Source organism: Mizuhopecten yessoensis, unplaced genomic scaffold (assembly GCF_002113885.1).
Source record: "Mizuhopecten yessoensis strain PY_sf001 unplaced genomic scaffold, ASM211388v2 scaffold715527, whole genome shotgun sequence".
NCBI lineage: Eukaryota > Metazoa > Mollusca > Bivalvia > Pectinida > Pectinidae > Mizuhopecten > Mizuhopecten yessoensis.
The window spans coordinates 938-20,050 of NW_018479661.1; the positions used below are offsets into that span (position 1 = coordinate 938).

Below are 19,113 nucleotides of genomic sequence, written 5' to 3' on the forward strand. Positions count from 1 at the left end.
AGATAGACACTGATCCAGACAGACAAACAGAGATAGACACTGAGACAGACAGACACACATAGATAGACACTGAGCCTGACAGATACACATAGATAGACACTGAGCAGACAGACACACAGAGATAGACACTGAAACAGACAGACACATACAAATATACAATGAGCGGACAAACACACATAGATAGACACTGAGACAGACGCGGACAGAGATAGATACTGAGACAGACAGACGGACACACAGATATAGACACTGAACCTGACAGACACACAGATATAAACACTCAGCATGACAGACACACAGTGATAGATACTGAGACAGACAGACACGCAGAGATAGACACTGAGACAGACAGACAGATACATAGAGATAATCACTGAGTCAGGCAGACAGACACACAGACACACAGAGATAGACACTGAACCAGACAGACACACATTGATAGACACTGAGACATATAGACACGCAGAGATAGACACTGAGACAGACACACAGAGATAGACACTGAAACAGACAGACATACACACAGAGATAGACATTGAACCAGACAGACACACAGAGATAGACACTGAACCAGACAGACACACAGATATATACACTGAGCCTGACAGACACACAGAGATAGACACTGAGACAGACATATACTGAGACAAACAGACAGCCAAACAGAGAAAAATCCTAAGACAAACAGACTGACACACAGAGATAGACACTGAGCAGACAGACACAAAAAGATAGACACTGAAACAGACAGACACATACAAATATACAATGAGCTGACATACACACAGAGATAGACACTGAACCTGACAGACACACAGCGATAGACACTGAGACAGAAAGACGGACACTTATATATAGACACTGAGCATGACAGAAACACAGTGATAGATACTGAGACAGACGACACGCAGAGATAGACACTGAGACAGACAGACAGACACATAGAGATAAACACTGAGTCAGGCAGACAGACACACAGACACACAGACACACAGAGATATACACTGAGACAGACAGACAGACAGACACACAGAGATAGACACTGAGACAGACAGACATACACACAGAGATAGACATTGAGCCAGACAGACACACAGAGATAGACACTGAACCACTGAGACAGGCAGACACTGAGACAAACAGACAGACACATAGAGATAGACACTGAGCCTGACAGACACACAGAGAAAGACACTTAGCCAGACATATACATGGAGATATACACTAAAACAGACAGACACACAGAGATAGACACGAAGACTGACAGACAGATACACAGAGATAGACAATGAGCCAGACAGACACACAGAGATAGACACTTAGACAGACAGACACTGAGACAAACAGACAGACACACAGAGATAGACACTTAGAAAGACAGACAGACACACAGACAAAGACACTGGGCCTGACAGACACACAGAGATAGACATTGAGATAGGCAGATACACAGAGGTAGACACTGAAACAAACATACAAACAGAGATAGAGACTGAGACAGACAGACACACAGATAGACACTAAGCCAGACAGACACATAGAGTTAGACACTCAGACAGACAGACTCACAGAGATAGACACTGAGACAGACAGGCACACAGAGATAGACACTGAGACAGAAAGACAGACACACAGAAATAGACACTGAGTCAGACAGACACGCAGAGATAGACACTGAATCAGGCAGACATACAGAGATAGACACTGAGCCTGATATACACACATAGATAGACACTGAACCTGAGAGACACACAGACATAGACGCTGAGCCTGACAGACACACAGAGACATAGACACTGAGCCTGACAGACACACAGAGATAGACATTGAGACAGGCAGACACACAGACATAGACACTGAGACAGACAGACACACACACATAGACACTAAGCCAGACAGACACACAGAGATAGACACTGAGCCTGACAGACACACAGAGATAGACATTGAGACAGGCAGACACGCAGAGATAGACACTGAGACAAACATACAAACAGAGATAGACACTGTGACAGACAGACAGACACACAGACATAGACACTGAGACTGACAGACACACAGAGATAGACATTGAGACAGACAGACACACAGAGATAGACACTAAGCCAGACAGACACACAGAGATAGACACTCAGACAGACAGACTCACAGAGATAGACACTGAGACAGACAGACACACAGAGATAGACACTGAGACAGACAGACACACAGAGATAGACACTGAGACAGAAAGACAGACACACAGAGATAGACATTGAGTCAGACAGACACACATAGATAGACACTGAGACAGGCAGACATACAGAGATAGACACTGAGACAGACAGATACACAGAGATAGACACTGAGACAAACAGACACACAGAGATAGACACTGAGACAGACAGACATACAGAGACAGACACTGAGCCTGACAGACACACAGAGATAGACACTGAGACAGACAGACATACAGAGATAGACACTGAGCTAGTCAGTCACACACATAAAGTCATTGAGAAAGACAGACAGACACACAAAGATAGACAGACACACGGGCACATTGAGAAAGACATAAACAAACACTGAGATAGACACAGATATAGAAAATGAGACAGACAAAGACAGACAGACACACAGAAAAGGACAGACTGATAAACACAGAAAAAGACAAATACAGAGATAAAATCGTACAGGGGTCGAACGCGGGATTTGTACACTGCCAGTACAAAACTGCCGCACCAAATTAAAATGAGACCCAATTCTTTCGGTATCAGGAACTTCAAGAAAATTGCTTTTAAATCGAGAGACGAATAATTTGAAAGGCAAGTCACTGTAAATCCAAGGAGAAGAGTAGTTAAAACCAACTCGGGGTATAACGCCTCTTCGCTATCATAGCTGATTCTGGGGTACCTTTAACATTAAAGCCACAGCGCCGTAATACCTAGGACATGTAAATATTGTTAACGTATGTAATGTTTGTCCCGAATTGTAATGTGAATATACAGGTATGGCACAACGTTTAACTATGATTGGGTACATGTACCCGCGCACATGGATCATATTACTGCTAGCGTGTTATGATTCATAATCCAGTGACCGTCGATTTAACCAGGAGAAATGTAAATATAGCATAAAGGTATACTAGAACGTCTAAATATAGACATCGTCCGTGAGCACGAGGTACCCCGATAACGCACCTAACCATGACCTTTCAACAGTGTTTCACAATACCTAACGAGGATTTGTGTCAGCTGGAGTTCGATCCACAGCCTCGTGTTATAAAATTTGCTTGAAAAGTGTACACTTCTATAAGAGAATAAGTTGACAATGCTGCTACTCATAATCCGTCATACGATTAGATAGACTTTCATCATCGTGTGAGCGAGTGATACATGTACTATACTGATCAATGTGTATATGGTGGTGAGGTCAGCAGCAGGAAGGCGTAATGATGTACATATAAACAGGGAGGATAAGGGGATACGAACATCACACCAACAATATATAACTTAACACAGACAAAATGATGGTAAACTTCCAACGTATTGTGTTAATTCTGGTGACACTATATACACAATGTGTACTGGGAGTATACAACCAAGATCTAAAGTTAAACTGGAACTCGGCAGACTTTGGAAATTATTTCAACGTAGCAGGGAAAAAAATTCCAATCGAAACAAACGACAAATTTGTTGAAAATGTCTTAGACATGAGTAGATCGTTTCTTCGCGATGGAATAATTGGCTCCCTGCTTCGGGACTTTGAAGGTATACAAAAGGATACCGGAAATTTATATTATCAAAAACATTCAGACGAAATTAGAGAAGCGAACGTGTTTTCTGCAGAAAAACAAACCGGAGGTCCATATGAGGTATCGTTTACCTGTTTGAACGATACCAAACAAGTGATGTTGGATATCTTAGCGAAGAAACCGTACGCTATTGGCAGTAAGTATGATGTGACGACTGACATGATAATGTAAACATAAGAAAACACATTTGAAATAGAAATGCTACTCTTTGAATTTCACAGGAAAATATAATTGTTCCAGGATGACCTGCGAATCGTGCAAGTCGTTATATTAATTAGATTATCCAATCAGAGGTGTTGTTACATGTATACAAATATATGAGCGATATCTAAGTCTACTAAGTATTGACATTTCATTAAGCGAACTTTACATATTATCTTCGCATTATTTCAATTTTAATGCAATTAACTTAATAGCACAGCATTTGTTAAATTATCAGAGATTTTAAAGTAGTTTTTTTATTGTGTTTTGTTTGTTTTTAACTCATTTACCCTTGAAGATACATTTGAACTCCTCTAATTCAAAGGTTGGAATAGTTCATTATGAAATTTCAGGGATGAATGTGTTAATGCCGTTTGAATTTTTTAACAAGTGTTGGATGCTGACACAAAGATTCCTAGCGGCATAATGCAGGGGCATTGGTTATGGCTCGGGAGCTATGATGAATGCAAGTCTGTCCAGTCTCCTTCACTGCCCAGTGGTCATCAAATCACCGGACAGTATTGCTTAACATCAACCTTGAAATATTTACCGGTGAGCGATAGCGCTGAACAGTAAATCAGTTATAATGGGTTTCCTACCAGACGTGTTTCAGTCTACACTGTAAAAGTACCACATCTTTCATGACAATCTAACTTAAGATTATATACTGTATATCATATCAAACACAGTGACATAGATCACTAATGACTTAAGTAACGGGGAATATTATGAATGGATCACATTTAAAACCAAATATTTGATGTTTATTTCATTGGCAGTAGTGTGCTTGAATTAACAAGTTTTAATAGCATGTTTGTATTTAGCATATATTCGTTCTAAAATATTTATGCTCACATCTGCCATGTTTATGTTCACAAAGACATGTTCTTTTCAAACGCCACTTCAAACAATCTTTTCATCTGAGTGATTGATTCCAAGTCAAACAACAGGCGATATGAAACGAAAAGTCAAACGTTACGATGACAATGTCGACATTACCAAAATAACATGCCAAAAAAGCAGTTCTAGTACTTTTAATAGTATATTTATGTTCAAAGATTCGCATACAAATAAGGGATGACTTTTGACTTCAAACATATTTTTTGTCCAAAATCGGTACATGTACAAAGGATTTGTTATAGCAACTTATGAAGCCATCTCTTATCAGCAATATTGTATATATACAAGTGATGACATAGACAATTAATTTCAAATTCAACAGTTTATTTCCAATTATGGATGTAGAAAGAAGATATAAATAGGACTCTAGGAATAGGAGAAAAGAAATCTGTTAAGATGTATAGGTCACTATGACGTCGACATTATCAGCGTCACCACGTACTCTGTCTATGTTTTAGGTGATGGGATACAAACCGTTAAGTTTCGGTACGTGCGTACCAAACAGTTGTAGCGAGGACGACGTGAAGGCGTTACTACGTAGCTGTAAGTAACCAAACATTCTCGCATATGTTCTTGTGGCGCCGGGATAAAGTTAAACAGAACGACGCTAAACTAACAAAAACAATCAAACAACGTTACCGTGTTTTTCTTAACGTTTGCTTCAGGTTAGTAAGTATGGATTATGAAAAGGTTCTTGTTGCACAATTAATGCCTGTATCTATGTAACGTTGCGAAGAATAGTACAATATGTACTTTGTCCCATATCCCATACCGGTCATTGAAACGTCACATAGAAACACGTAATACAAGATTCAGTTCATGGAACATTTTCGTTTGTTTAGAAAGCATTATTAATCGTGTATTACTACTGGCGGCAATATTTAAACCTATGATGTATACATTAAGTTATGAATGAACATGTAAGCGATTCAAGTTTTACTTTAATGATGCAGTAAGCTAAAGAAAAGTTGATACAGATTGCAGAAATAGGCCAGCTGTTTCCCATTGCATGGTATCGCAAGAGACGTATACTAATAGTAATACTAATAATACAATGTTCTTATATACCGCTATATCACAACCTAGTTCGTAGGTCGTCTCAAAGGGGTTAACTCATTAGTATCCGTGGTTATAGAGCCTTTGCAACCAGCCAATATATTTTCAACTCCCTGGGCTGCTAAAGCCGGAGCTGCCATTTCGGCGCTAACAGCTAGCATTCAACACTTCTAGCGCTGCCTAACCACGTAATTATTTACAGCTGAGTAGACTGAAACAAGCGCAGTAAAGTATCTTGGTCAAATATTCAACACAGTTACTCGAACCCGCAACTCTTCGGTCACGAGCCCGGCGCCCTACCACTCGACTACCGGGCCCCTTATAATGTATGTCACCTTGTATAATCGGCTTGTTCCCCTGTGTCCTTTGTCTCCCTTTGTCCTTCGTTCCTCTTTGTCGTTTGTTCCCTTTTGTCTTTTTTCCCCTGGGTCCTTTGTTCCCCTGTGTCCTTCGTTCCCCTTTTTCCTTCGTGCCCCTTTGTCCTTCGTTCCATGGTGTCCTTTGTGCCCCCTTGTCATTCGCTCCCCTGTGTCCTTTGTTCCCCATTGCTTCCCCCCCCCGTGTCCTTCGTTCCCCTTTGTCCTTCGTTCCCCTGTGTCCTTTGTTCCCCTGTGTCCTTTGTTCTTTCTTGTCCTTCGTTCCCCTTTGTCCTTCGTTCCCCCTTGTCCTTCGTTCCCCTGTGTCCTTTGTTCCCCTGTGTCCTTCGTTCCCCTGTGTCCTTTGTTCCCCTGTGTCCTTTGTTCTTTCTTGTCCTTCGTTCCCCTTTGTCCTTCGTTCCCCTGTGTCCTTTGTTCTTTCTTGTCCTTCGTTCCCCTTTGTCATTCGTTCCCCTTTGTCCTTCGTTCCCCTGTGTCCGTTATTCCCCTGTGACCTTTGTTCCCTTTTTGGTTTTTTTCCCCTTTGTCCTTCATTCCCCTGTGCCCTTTGTTCCCCTGTGTCCTTTGTTCTTGCTTGTCCTTCGTTCCCCTTTGTCCTTCGTTCCCCTTTGTCCTTCGTTCCCCTGTGTCCTTTGTTCCCCTTTGTCCTTCGTTCCCCTGTGTCCTTTGTTCCCCTGTCTCCTTCGTTCAACGTCATCCTTTGTGCACCCTTGTCATTCGTTCCCCTGTGTCCTTTGTTCCCCTTTGTCCTTCGTTCCCCTGTGTCCTTTGTTCCCCTGTGTCCTTTGTTCTTTTTTGTCATTGGTTCCTTTGTTCCGTGGTGTCATTTATTCCCCTTTGTCTTTTGTTCCCCGTTGTCCTTTGTTCTTTTTGTCATTCGTTACCCTGTGTCCTTTGTGTCCTTTTTCCTTCGTTTCCCTGTGTGCTTTGTTCAAAGTATCCGTCGTTCCCCTGTGTCCTTTGTTCTTTTTTGTCCTTCGTTCCCCTGTGTCCTTTGTTCCCCTTTTAGTTTTGTTTCCCGGTGTGCTTTGTTCACAAGTATCCTTTGTTCCATGGTGTCATTTGTTCCACTTTGTTCTTTGTTCTCCTGTGTCCTTTGTTCCTCTGTGTTCTTTGTTCTTCTGTGTCCTTTGTTCCCCTCTGTCCTTCGTTCCCCTTTGTCCTACTTTGCCCTTTGTCCTTCGTTCCCTTGTGTCCTTCGTTCCCTTGTGTCCTTTGTTCCCCTGTGTCCTTTGTTCTTCTGTGTCCTTCGTTTCCCTTTGTCCTAAGTTGCCCTTTGTCCTTTGTTCCCTTGTGTCCTTTGTTCCCCTGTGTCCTTTGTACTCCTGTGTCCTTTGTTCATTTTTGTCCTTAGTTCCCCTGTGTCCTTTGTTCCCCGGTGTCTTTTGTTCCCCTTTGTCCTTCGTGCCCCTCTGTTCTTTGTTCCCTTGTGCCCTTCGTTCCCCTGTGACCTTTGTTCCCCTGTGTCATTCGTTCCCCTTTGTCCTTCGTTCCCATGTGCCCTTTGTTCCTCTTTGTCCTTTTTTCCATGGTGTCATTTGTTCCCGTTTGTCCTTTGTTCCCATTTGTCTTTTGTTTCCCTTTGTTCCCCTTTGTCAAGTTGTTCCCCTTTGTCCTTTTTTCTTTTCTGTCCTTCGTTCCCCTGTGTCATTTGTTCCCGTTTGTCCTTTGTTCCCCTTTGTCCTTTGTTACCATTTGCCCTTTGTTCACCCTTGTCCTTTGTTCCCCTGTGTCCTTTGTTCTTTTTTTGTCCTTTGTTCCCCTGTGTCCTTTGTTCACGTTTGTCCTTTGTTCCCCTGTGTCCTTTGTTCTGCTGTTTCCTTTGTTCCCCTGTGTCCTTTGTTCCCCTTTGTCCTTTGTTCCCCTTTGTCCTTTGTTCCCCTTTGTCCTGTGTTCCCCTTTGTCCTTTGTTCTCCTGTGTCCTTTGTTCCCCTGTGTCATTTGTTCTCTTTTTCCTTCGTTCCCCTGTGTCCTTTATTCCCCTTTGTCCTTTGTTCCCATTTGTCCGTTATTCCCCTTTGTCCTTTGTTCCCCTTTGTCCTTTGTTCTCCTGTGTCCTTTGTTCCCCTGTGTCCTTTGTTCTCCTGTTTCCTTTGTTCCCCTTTGTCCTTTGTTCTCCTGTGTCCTTTGTTCCCCTTTGTCCTTTGTTCTCCTGTGTCCTTTGTTCCCCTTTGTCCTTTGTTCTCCTGTGTCCTTTGTTCCCCTTTGTCCTTTGTTCTCCTGTGTCCTTTGTTCCCCTTTGTCCTTTGTTCTCCTTTGTCCTTTGTTCTCCTGTGTCCTTTGTTCCCCTGTGTCCTTTGTTCTCTTTTTCCTTCGTTTCTCTGTGTCCTTTGTTCCCCTTTGTCCTTTGTTCCCCTTTGTCCTTTGTTCCACTTTGTCCTTTGTTCTCCTGTGTCCTTTGTTCTCCTGTGTCCTTTGTTACCCTTTGTCCTTTGTTCTCCTGTGTCCTTGGTTCCCCGTTGTCATTTGTTCCCCTTTGTCCTTTGTTCTCCTGGTTCCTTTGTTCCCCTTTGTCCTTTGTTCCCCTGTGACCTTTGTTCCCCTTTGTCCTTTGTTCTTTTTTGTCCTGTGTTCCCCTGTGTCCTTTGTTCTCTTTTTCCTTTGTTCCCCTTTGTCCTTTGTTCCCTGTGTCCTTTGTTCCCCTTTGTCCTTTGTTTTTTTTTGTCCTTTGTTCCCCTGTGTGCTTTGTTCTCTTTTTCCTTCGTTCCCCTGTGTCCTTTGTTCTCCTTTGTACATTGAAGAAACTGAAACTGATTTCCCCTGTGTCCTTTGTTCCCCTTTGTCCGTTGGTCCCCTTTGTCCTTTGTTCTCCTGTGTCCTGTGTTCTCCTGTGTCCTTTGTTCCCCTTTGTCCTTTGTTCCCTGTGTCCTTTGTTCCCCTTTGTCCTTTGTTCTTTTTTGGCCTTTGTTCCCCTGTGTCCTTTGTTCTCTTTTTCCTTCGTTTCTCTGTGTCCTTTGTTCCCCTTTGTCTGTCCTTTGTTCCCCTGTGTCCTTTGTTCCCTTTTTCCTTCGTTCCCCTGTGTCCTTTGTTCTCCTTTGTACATTGAAGAAACTGAAACTGATTTCCCCTGTGTCCTTTGTTCCCCTTTGTCCTTCGTTCCCCTGTGTCCTTTGTTCCCCTTTGTCCTTTGTTCCCCTGTGTCCTTTGTTCTCTTTTTCCTTCGTTCCCCTGTGTCCTTTGTTCTCCTTTGTACATTGAAGAAACTGAAACTGATTTGTTAGTTATAGTATGTCTCTATCCTATCTTTTCTCACTTCCATATGTTTCCTTTTCATCCCTCCGAAGACAACCCGTCTTCATACGACGACGTATGCTAATAGCCTGCTAAAACCAGAATAAAGCATCTATAAATACCTATAGTTCGCCTAAAATATAGTAAACTAAGTGCGTGTCATTTTACTATATCTAACACCTTTACCTTATCATTTTGACATAGATTTTAATAGGTGTTTTCGTCAATCAAACAGAATTCGTTCCTCCTTCCGGAACTTGTGGTCTATATCCCCTGTACTCTTTCAGAAGTCTCCAAATATAAAAAAAACAACATATTTTGTTTATATTAGTTGCCATAGCTATATCGAAAGTGAGTTCGGTTTTCTTAAAATATAAACTGTATTTATTTTACATCAGCTATTGCAATTTATATTAATGTAATCATCCGAGTTGGCCCGGATGAAAGCGTAAAGATAGTCTTAAAGTCGGGGGAAACCGTAGTACCCGGAGAAAATTCATGTGTTGGGGCAAGGTGAGTAAATAACTGTTCGCGTCCGATCGCAATCAGGCACCCAACCACAGAGTTTTGTTGAAACGTTGGTATTCTATTATGAATTCTATTTACAGTGATTGATAACGGATCGGGTCCTCCAAAGCCTGTTCTAGCTGTATGTGACAAGGAGAAGAGCTATTCTAACGGTGACATCACATCATTGTACGTATTCCTGTTAACCACAATTACAACACATCTCACATTACACAGTCTACTCTGGTTAGTATAGGCAAACAAACAAAAGGCAGCAGACACAGTGTACACTACACCATTGGCCTGTGGCATGGCTGAAGACAGTATTCATTGTGATTTTTAAAAATAACATGTACTCCCTCTGAAAGTTGTAGTACGTAGTAATGATAAAAGAATTGTATGTTATAGCTACGGTTTCTTGGGTTGAAAAGTCAACTTCTCACCCGAAAAGTACAAACTTGAGTCAAACGTGACTTCCGTATTTGTTTGTTTACTGTTCGGTCGTTCGTATTACTTCTAGGTTCAGAGTATGATGACCCGAAAGGAAGTTTATTTGGTTTACATAGTGACATTGCAGTGCAAATGTAAATATCAGCGGCTGTTACTATGCCTAATAGTCGTTTTTTATTGTAAAAGATCGCTTCTATGCGTTTGGCGTGTATCAGAGTCTGTCTCAATATTAGAGTTATCCCCCCTTTTTTGACACATTTTCGATTATAGGGGGCGTACCAATCACGTTGCATCCTTTTCAACCGGTTCTACTAATTACAGCCCGGTACAGCCCGGTATAGCCCGGTACAGCCCGGTACAGCCCGGCACAGCCCGGCACAACCAGGGACAGCCCGGTGTGATATATTGACCGCCCGGGCGTTTGTCTCCACTTTTACACCATAATGATTGTATTATTTGCATTGTTTGTAACAGTATGAATGTAGTGATCAAAAAATGGTGAAAAAATCATTAAATTTGACCGAGTTATGGTTATTTGAACTTTGTAACATCGCAACAACCCGCTGGAGTAGAACCAGACATTTGTTATGTGCAATACAAACACCGCCCGAACTTTCACCTATGTAGTAAACTGTATTGAAGTAACTTATTCCCATATCTTTAGAAACGAAAAATACAAAACTGAAAGAAATATCAAAATATGTTCATAATTAGCCAAGTTATTGTAATTTGAAATTAACCAACACTGCAGGACTTGTTATTTACAATATTAAGACTGCCCGGGCGTTACCATGTAAAGTTAATTTAATCTAAGTACTTTACTCGGGTTATTTAATGAATGAGAAATAAAAAATAAAAGACAGTGTGAAAATATCTTCATCATAAAAAGATTTATGCTGACCTAACTTTAGATACTTCGTTACGTTACAACAACTTGGCTAATTATGAACATATTTTCATATTTCTTTCAGTTTTGTATTTTTCGTTTCTAAAGATATGAGAATAAGTTACTTCAGTACAGTTTACTACACAGGTGAAAGCCCGGGCGGTGTTTGTATTACAAATAACAAATGTCTGGCTCTACTCCAGCGGGTTGTTGCGATGTTACTAATTTCAAATAACCATAACTCGGTCAAAGGACTATATGCACTAAGGGGTGTTTTTGGCCCCATGCATTATTCCCTTTATACTTATACCAATGGAATGTGCAAGTAAAGACCTAACAAATTCTGTAAAACTTAAAATGTTTTTTTGTGTTTGTCCTTAGCAACAGGCCATAGCAACGGGCCATAGTAACATATTCAGCTCTGGTTTAAAAAGACAACATTTTGTGTTAAAATTAACATTTTGAACTCAAAATTTCATGTTCCTATTACAGCTGTAATATTTGTTATCTTAGACTAACAGTTTCTTTTTATTTATTCAGAGATAAAAGAAAAATATAATGATTTTGACCATAGCAACAAGCATCTTTGCATAGAAACTGACATTATTTACGGCTATTTTACATACAAATCACTACAATATACACATATTTGATACATACATTCATTTTCATTTACATCCAGAAAGTTAACTATATATTGTGTAATTTCCATTTAATTTTAGTGATTTTCCAAATACAACATTTTGACCATAGCAACAAGCATTTTTGCATAGCAACTGACATTATCAAAAAGAAGACCAAACGACAAATATATAGTTAAGGATTCTTTAATTGTTTTAATTATTGGCAAAGTATGGTCCTGGCTTCAACACATAGAAAGATGAACTCTGGGAACAGCAGCTCACCATATTAAATCGGTAAATATTTTGATATAGGGTACTGTTAAATGAATTTAAAATCAATTGTGTTACTGTTGGTCAAGTGAAACTCCGCCTCTCAACAAGTTGTACTTCATTTGATTAACAGATTTACTGGATGAATGATTAAATCTCATTATTACTATATTTTAAATACAAATCACTACAATATACACTTATTTGATACATACATTCAGTTTCATTTACAATAAGAAGTAAATTATATATTGTGTGATTTCTGTTTGATTGTAATGAACTTTACAAAACCAAATAGTGCATTATAAACATTTTGATCGCAGCAACAAGTATTTTTGCATTACAACTTTCATTATTTACATCTATTAAGCATACAAATCACTAAAATATACACATATTTGATACATACATTCATTTTCATTTACAATAAGAAAGTTAACTATATATTGTATGATTTTTGTTTGATTATTGTGGTTTTCACAAAACAAGTACATGTAGTACATTATTAATAAATAAGAATTGCTGCAAGTCAAAAGCAACTCTCATTTTCTTTGTATTTAAAGGAGATTAAAGAAAAAAATAATTAAGAATTAGACGTTGAAAAAATAACGTTCTCAATTCAGAATCAAAATGAACTTGGTGTTATTAAAACACAACAATAGAAACTTAATTGTAACAGACTGATGGACTATCAATTTCATTTATATGCTCAGCTGTATACTGTATACATGACAATGTATATGCTCAGCTGTATACTGTATACATGACAATATATATATGCTCAGCTGTATACTGTATACATGACAATGTATATGCTCAGCTGTATACTGTATACATGACAATGTATATATGCTCAGCTGTATACTGTATACATGACAATGTATATGCTCAGCTGTATATTGTATACGTTACAATGTATATATGGTCAGCTGTATACTGTATACATGACAATGTATATGCTCAGCTGTATATTGTATATGTTACAATGTATATGCTCAGCTGTATATTGTATACGTTACAATGTATATGCTCAGCTGTATATTGTATACATGACAATGTATATGCTCAGCTGTATATTGTATATGTTACAATGTATATGCCCAGCTGTATATTGTATACATGACAATGTATATATGCTCAGCTGTATATTGTATACATGACAATGTATATGCTCAGCTGTATATTGTATATGTTACAATGTATATGCTCAGCTGTATATTGTATACATGACAATGTATATATGCTCAGCTGTATATTGTATACATGACAATGTATATGCTCAGCTGTATATTGTATATGTTACAATGTATATGCTCAGCTGTATATTGTATACATGACAATGTATATATGCTCAGCTGTATATTGTATACATGACAATGTATATGCTCAGCTGTATATTGTATAAGTTACAATGTATATGCTCAGCTGTATATTGTATACATGACAATGTATATATGCTCAGCTGTATATTGTATACATGACAATGTATATGCTCAGCTGTATATTGTATAAGTTACAATGTATATGCTCAGCTGTATATTGTATACATGACAATGTATATATGCTCAGCTGTATATTGTATACATGACAATGTATATGCTCAGCTGTATATTGTATAAGTTACAATATATATGTTCAGCTGTATATTGTATACATTACAATGCATATGTTCAGCTGGGTATTGTATACTTTACAATTTGTACCAGAAATCATTCTTCAGTATTGTCCACAGTTGCATTTTCCCCGGCATCATCCAGACACTGTGCTAACTTTTTCCCCTTTGCCAAAGGATCATCCTGGTGTCTTTGGTATCCAATATACCATAACACACTGGCTACATGGGCACAACAGCCTACCACTCGTGCTCCAACTTTGCAGGTGCAGTACCATCCAGATATTGGGCAAGACATGTCCTCCAATATGTACTTGATCCAAAGTGTATGTACCGAGTTCTTTGAATGACGAGATTGTATCTTGACTTGTAGCAAACTTGGGAATTCTGTACAAAACATTAAGTCGTATGTTCCCTCATCACTTAAATGTTCCTTTGAATAGCAGATGCATTGCTTGATCTGGTACACACCCATGGTAATACTCCTAAGATCATCCATACTTAGGTGAGGAAAATCAGATAATACATCATTGATACTATCAATTTTCTTATAAGGAACTCTCCTCTTCACCAGGTTATTTTCTTCCACAAACTCCTGGACTTTATTAGACAGACACACTTTTTCCAACATCTTCGTGGCCTCCTCTTCCAATTGTGGGTCCATATTAGCTAAAGGTGGACGGAACTTGTTGCATATTGCACAAATGATTCGGACAAAATCGCCGATCTGGGGTACAAGAGTGTTTGGAACAACTTTATCAAGGAGTCTCCACTGTTTTAGCCTACCATTGGCACTCTCTACCACCCATCTAACCTTTGTGACTAGCCTTGAAAGGTTTGCCTCTTCAGTGGTATGCTGTTTTGCACCTTTCTGAAGGTAGGAAGGCATTTCTACCCTCAACCCACTTTCCTGTAGAAATTCCACAGCATCCCTAAAGCCTCTATCCACCACCATGACATCATTCTCCTTTAACCAATCTGCAATGAAGGTTAGAAATAAATATTAATATATATACTATCTATGCCACTGGCTTAAAGTAAATGATTATGTGATCTAACTTACTTTCATGGTCTGGTTATTTTTATAAACATAAACTGATCTTGGAAATTCAGTTGCTACATAATTATTTATCAGGTGAAGTATACAGTGTAATGACTCCAAAATGAAAACCTCACCAGAAAAAAAAATGACATCTGAATTAACTATATTTCAACATTAGAGGTATACATGCAGTGTTAGATCCAGTGTTCTGTATAAATACATCTATGAATTAACCGACAACTTCAATAAATTAATATTGCATTCATGGTCAAGTTTTGTCCATTTTATTTGCTAAAATGACCTCTTACAAAAGACGTTAACTTCATATATAAATTCAAAAGTTATCCTATTTCAATGCTGATAGATTATATGAATATTAAAATAAATTGTATGTTTACCTTTCATGTCTTCTGAATTCTTGTTCATCATGTGCTTGATGATGCTTGCATCATTGTTACTGTAGTCTGCCATATATGGTCCAAGAACGCTCAGCACATAGCCATCCGAACCAACAACCATCATTGGTTTAACTAAAGGACGGTTTTTATGAAGACTGTAAGAGCGGCGTTGAAAATAATAGTCACTACTCTTCTGTATAAATATGTATTTTTTTTCACCATTTTTTGATCACTACATTCATACTGTTACAAACAATGCAAAAAATACAATCATTATGGTGTATAAGTGGAGACAAACGCCCGGGCGGTCAATATATCACTACCGGGCTGTCCCGGGCTGTGCCGGGCTGTACCGGGCTATACCGGGCTGTACCGGGCTATACCGGGCTGTACCGGGCTGTAATTATAGGACCCATAGGTTTTCAACAGATCACTGAACACGGTATGACATACATACAATTTGAAAACGTACTTTAGCAAATCAATGCACATACTTTAAAAATACAATAAATTCATTTATATTGAAGTACTTATTAAAAAGTGCCACACCTGTATTTCTAGTTACATGTATTTACTTATAAAAAAGGTGACACGGTGCTGTGAAGTCTTGATTCTTACATACAACATAGTGGTTAAGCCCGTTTTACTAGGTGACACACCACAAGGTACAGTCGTACACGTCGTTTACTCACGGTGGTCCCATGCTTTTTCTTTGAATAGGACACATACATATGAAGGAATGAGGTATTAAGTAAGGAAGCTCAGTATTCACAGTGATTATAAATACAATGATGTGGCTATATTTAGATGACGTTATAAAACCCACATGACGTCATATAACCTGATTGTTTCGACAGGGTGGTGTGTGGTATACTGGGACTGCTGGTATGTATTGGGACTCTGATAGACATATACCTAAGGTATACGGACGATGTTGGACATAAACAGGACGCTAACCGGCAGATGAACGGACGAGTCATTCAAACAAATGAAAGGACTGGACTTTTGTCCAGCACGTCCGTTTCTCTTGAAGAAAATCCGCTGATTCATCCAGCCAGTAATAGAGGTAATGTCTTTTTTGCTTGAATTACCATAATTTGTTGTTCATGCTTGAATTACCATAATTTGTTGTTCATGCTTGAATTACCATAATTTTTTGTTTCTGATACCCAGTGAACACGGCAACAAAACTACAGCCCATATACCGTTTTTCTCTTACCATTTACATAAGTGTCAGTGCTACCTGTTCTGTCACCCTCAAAGGTATGATAAATATTACACACACACACAATACGTTGACGTCACAATATAGTAAGATATTACGCCACAATCAGCTCTCGAGGAAAGAGGTCACATGCAAATTACGGAAAAAACATATAGCAAATGCTTTAATATATCATATGGGAGAAAAATAAGCATCCCCTATCTGGAGAATATAACCGAGTATCGTGATCGAAAACCAAAAAGCCAATACTCGAGTTGGATATGCCTTCATAGTATTCAGACCAAGTCCGTTAATAAGGGATAGACCAAAAAACTGAAGTCCACAATTGTTTTATTATGTGACGTTTTACAAAGAGATTAATCAATTTTCATGTTATAAATACATAGATGGTATGGAACATTTTTCAATAACAGAGTGAATGACTTCAAATATGAAATAACATACACAATTTCAGATTCAATTCGCGTGATATTTAGTTTCAAATAAATATAATTTGCACAGTCGACATCATCAATAGCATCACATCGTTCAGAATTTGTTGAGATGATTCATTTGTAGTTGAATTCAGTAGTGTGATTTGTAACACGGCAAGACAAAAATCTTGTTTCAAAATATTGACGTGAGGAGGTTAATTTAGTATGTACACTTTTTCTAGCCTTGTTGGTAACATTTCATTGTTTACAATTGCTAATTTGTAGACATATGCTTGAATTTGATTTGAGATTTGGAGACAATAGTTCAATTTTCATTTGTACGTCTTTGTACATCCTGGTTATTCCAGGGACATTTTCCGTGTTTAGGAAAATATAAATGTTTTTTTGTATTTTTTTTTTTTTTCTCAAGTCTTGCCGGTTTTTTTTTCAATTTATCCTTGTATAGTGACCATATATATAACTAATGACTAGGCCATGTAAACGGTCTTCATTTCGAAGCTTACAGAATGCAGATAATAGAATGCAGGTGTTATAATTATTAACAACTTTGTGACTATTATATATGTAGGTTGGTGTTATATGAATTTGTTTAATGATAACGTTTTAAGAAGTGAACTGCCTGAACAAATGATACATTGTCCTCTGTTTTGCTATAATTTCTATGCAGATGCATATCATTTTTATTCAATTCATTGCTGTGGTTACAGTAAAAAGATGGCCGATGTTGACGTCAATCATGACGTCATTTTCTTTCGTGAAGAACACAGAGAAGTTACTGTCGACTTCTACAGCATCCAGTCCATTGTCTTCCCTCAATGGCATGCGCGTGCTCAGCATGTGGTGGGTCATCCTCGGACACACTTTTGAATTACCAATATCTTATCAAGTAGTTCGTAAGTAGATCAATTTATTTTGTTATTTTACTAGATTTTGAATTAGATTTAAAAGGATAGACATTCGTAACGTTTTAAACATTGGTAACCTCGGGGTAATTACTTAAACTCATAGCATAACAATCTAAAGGAGAGGACGATTGCATGATTAAATTATTTACCTCACCTACACGGATCTGCATAAGAAAATATCAAAACATAAAACTGTATCGATGTTCTGAACATAAAACGGGTACAACCGGTTTTACATTGTCATAAATATTTTAAATGTAGTTTTGTCAAATATCTTATTTTGTCGCAGCACCCTCTTCAGATATTTGTTTTGTTTTAGTCATAACATTTTGAAGTAATTGTTATACTAAAATCGAAAAAAAATAAACAAAAGCATAAATAAAACAAACAAAAAATAAGTATACCACGAAAGACAGTCTGATGGACTTACTTTTGGGAGAAATGAAATAAAAAATAAATAAATGATTCAATTTCCTTATATTTTCCTCAGATATTTTTCAGATGTTTTGCCTTTGACTAATTCGCTCAAGTTAGCGCGATGTTTTTGTTATCTACCTGCCAAAAGTACAGATTTATATGTACCCAGATTTTTTATCATAAGGACAACAGAAAATATTATATTTGAATCGGAACACAAAGATTTCAAATCCTTGTATATAATTACATGTACAGTAATCAACCTTGGAGACTTTACCTGAAAACTAACTCCCGATACTTATATTTTCAGAAAACCCTCTGCAAGCTGCAAAAATAGGAAAACGATTTACTTTCCAGGCAATCTTGAACGGAACCTTTTCTGTCGATACATTTTTCTTTATGAGGTACTGTATGAAAATACGAAATATCTACAAAAGAAAAAGGGTATTATTGTTTGTTAAACGAACTATTTCATCATCATCAGTTAGTCAGTTTAAGATGGATTCATCTGTATTAAGCTGTTGAGAAATCAGTCTCTCTGTGTTGTCACTATTATACATTCAATCTTTGCATATTGACGCTTTGTTATGTATTCTATTTGTTTTTACGCAGTGATACTATTTGTCCTTGACATCTGACGTTTTGGTATAGCTATACATCGTTTGTTGACACTGTTAGATATTGTAATACCTTTGAGTTGAGGATGTGGTATATCATATCCTATATATCGACATTGTGGTGTATGTTGACGCTGTGTGATACTTCACCCTCACGTGTCCACACTGT

General features: G+C 38.3%; 2 protein-coding genes across 2 annotated transcripts; one reads left to right on the top strand and one right to left on the bottom strand.

The window, feature by feature from the left end:
- Positions 1–2,952: 2,952 nt before the first annotated feature.
- Positions 2,953–18,731, top strand: LOC110441120 (O-acyltransferase like protein-like; the record flags this gene model as incomplete). Its single annotated transcript, XM_021484220.1, has 7 exons — positions 2,953–3,929; positions 4,386–4,546; positions 5,353–5,437; positions 10,167–10,254; positions 16,204–16,412; positions 17,713–17,898; positions 18,638–18,731. Coding segments are annotated over exons 1-7 (1,247 nt in total), but the record flags the coding sequence as incomplete, so codon positions are not given.
- LOC110441121 lies at positions 13,886–15,546 on the bottom strand. Its single transcript, XM_021484221.1, has 2 exons — positions 15,347–15,546; positions 13,886–14,884 (listed from the first exon to the last, which is right to left on the bottom strand). The coding sequence occupies exons 1-2, from the start codon at positions 15,468–15,470 to the stop codon at positions 14,004–14,006; spliced, it is 1,005 nt and encodes a 334-aa protein (XP_021339896.1). The 5' UTR covers positions 15,471–15,546; the 3' UTR covers positions 13,886–14,003.
- Positions 18,732–19,113: the final 382 nt, after the last annotated feature.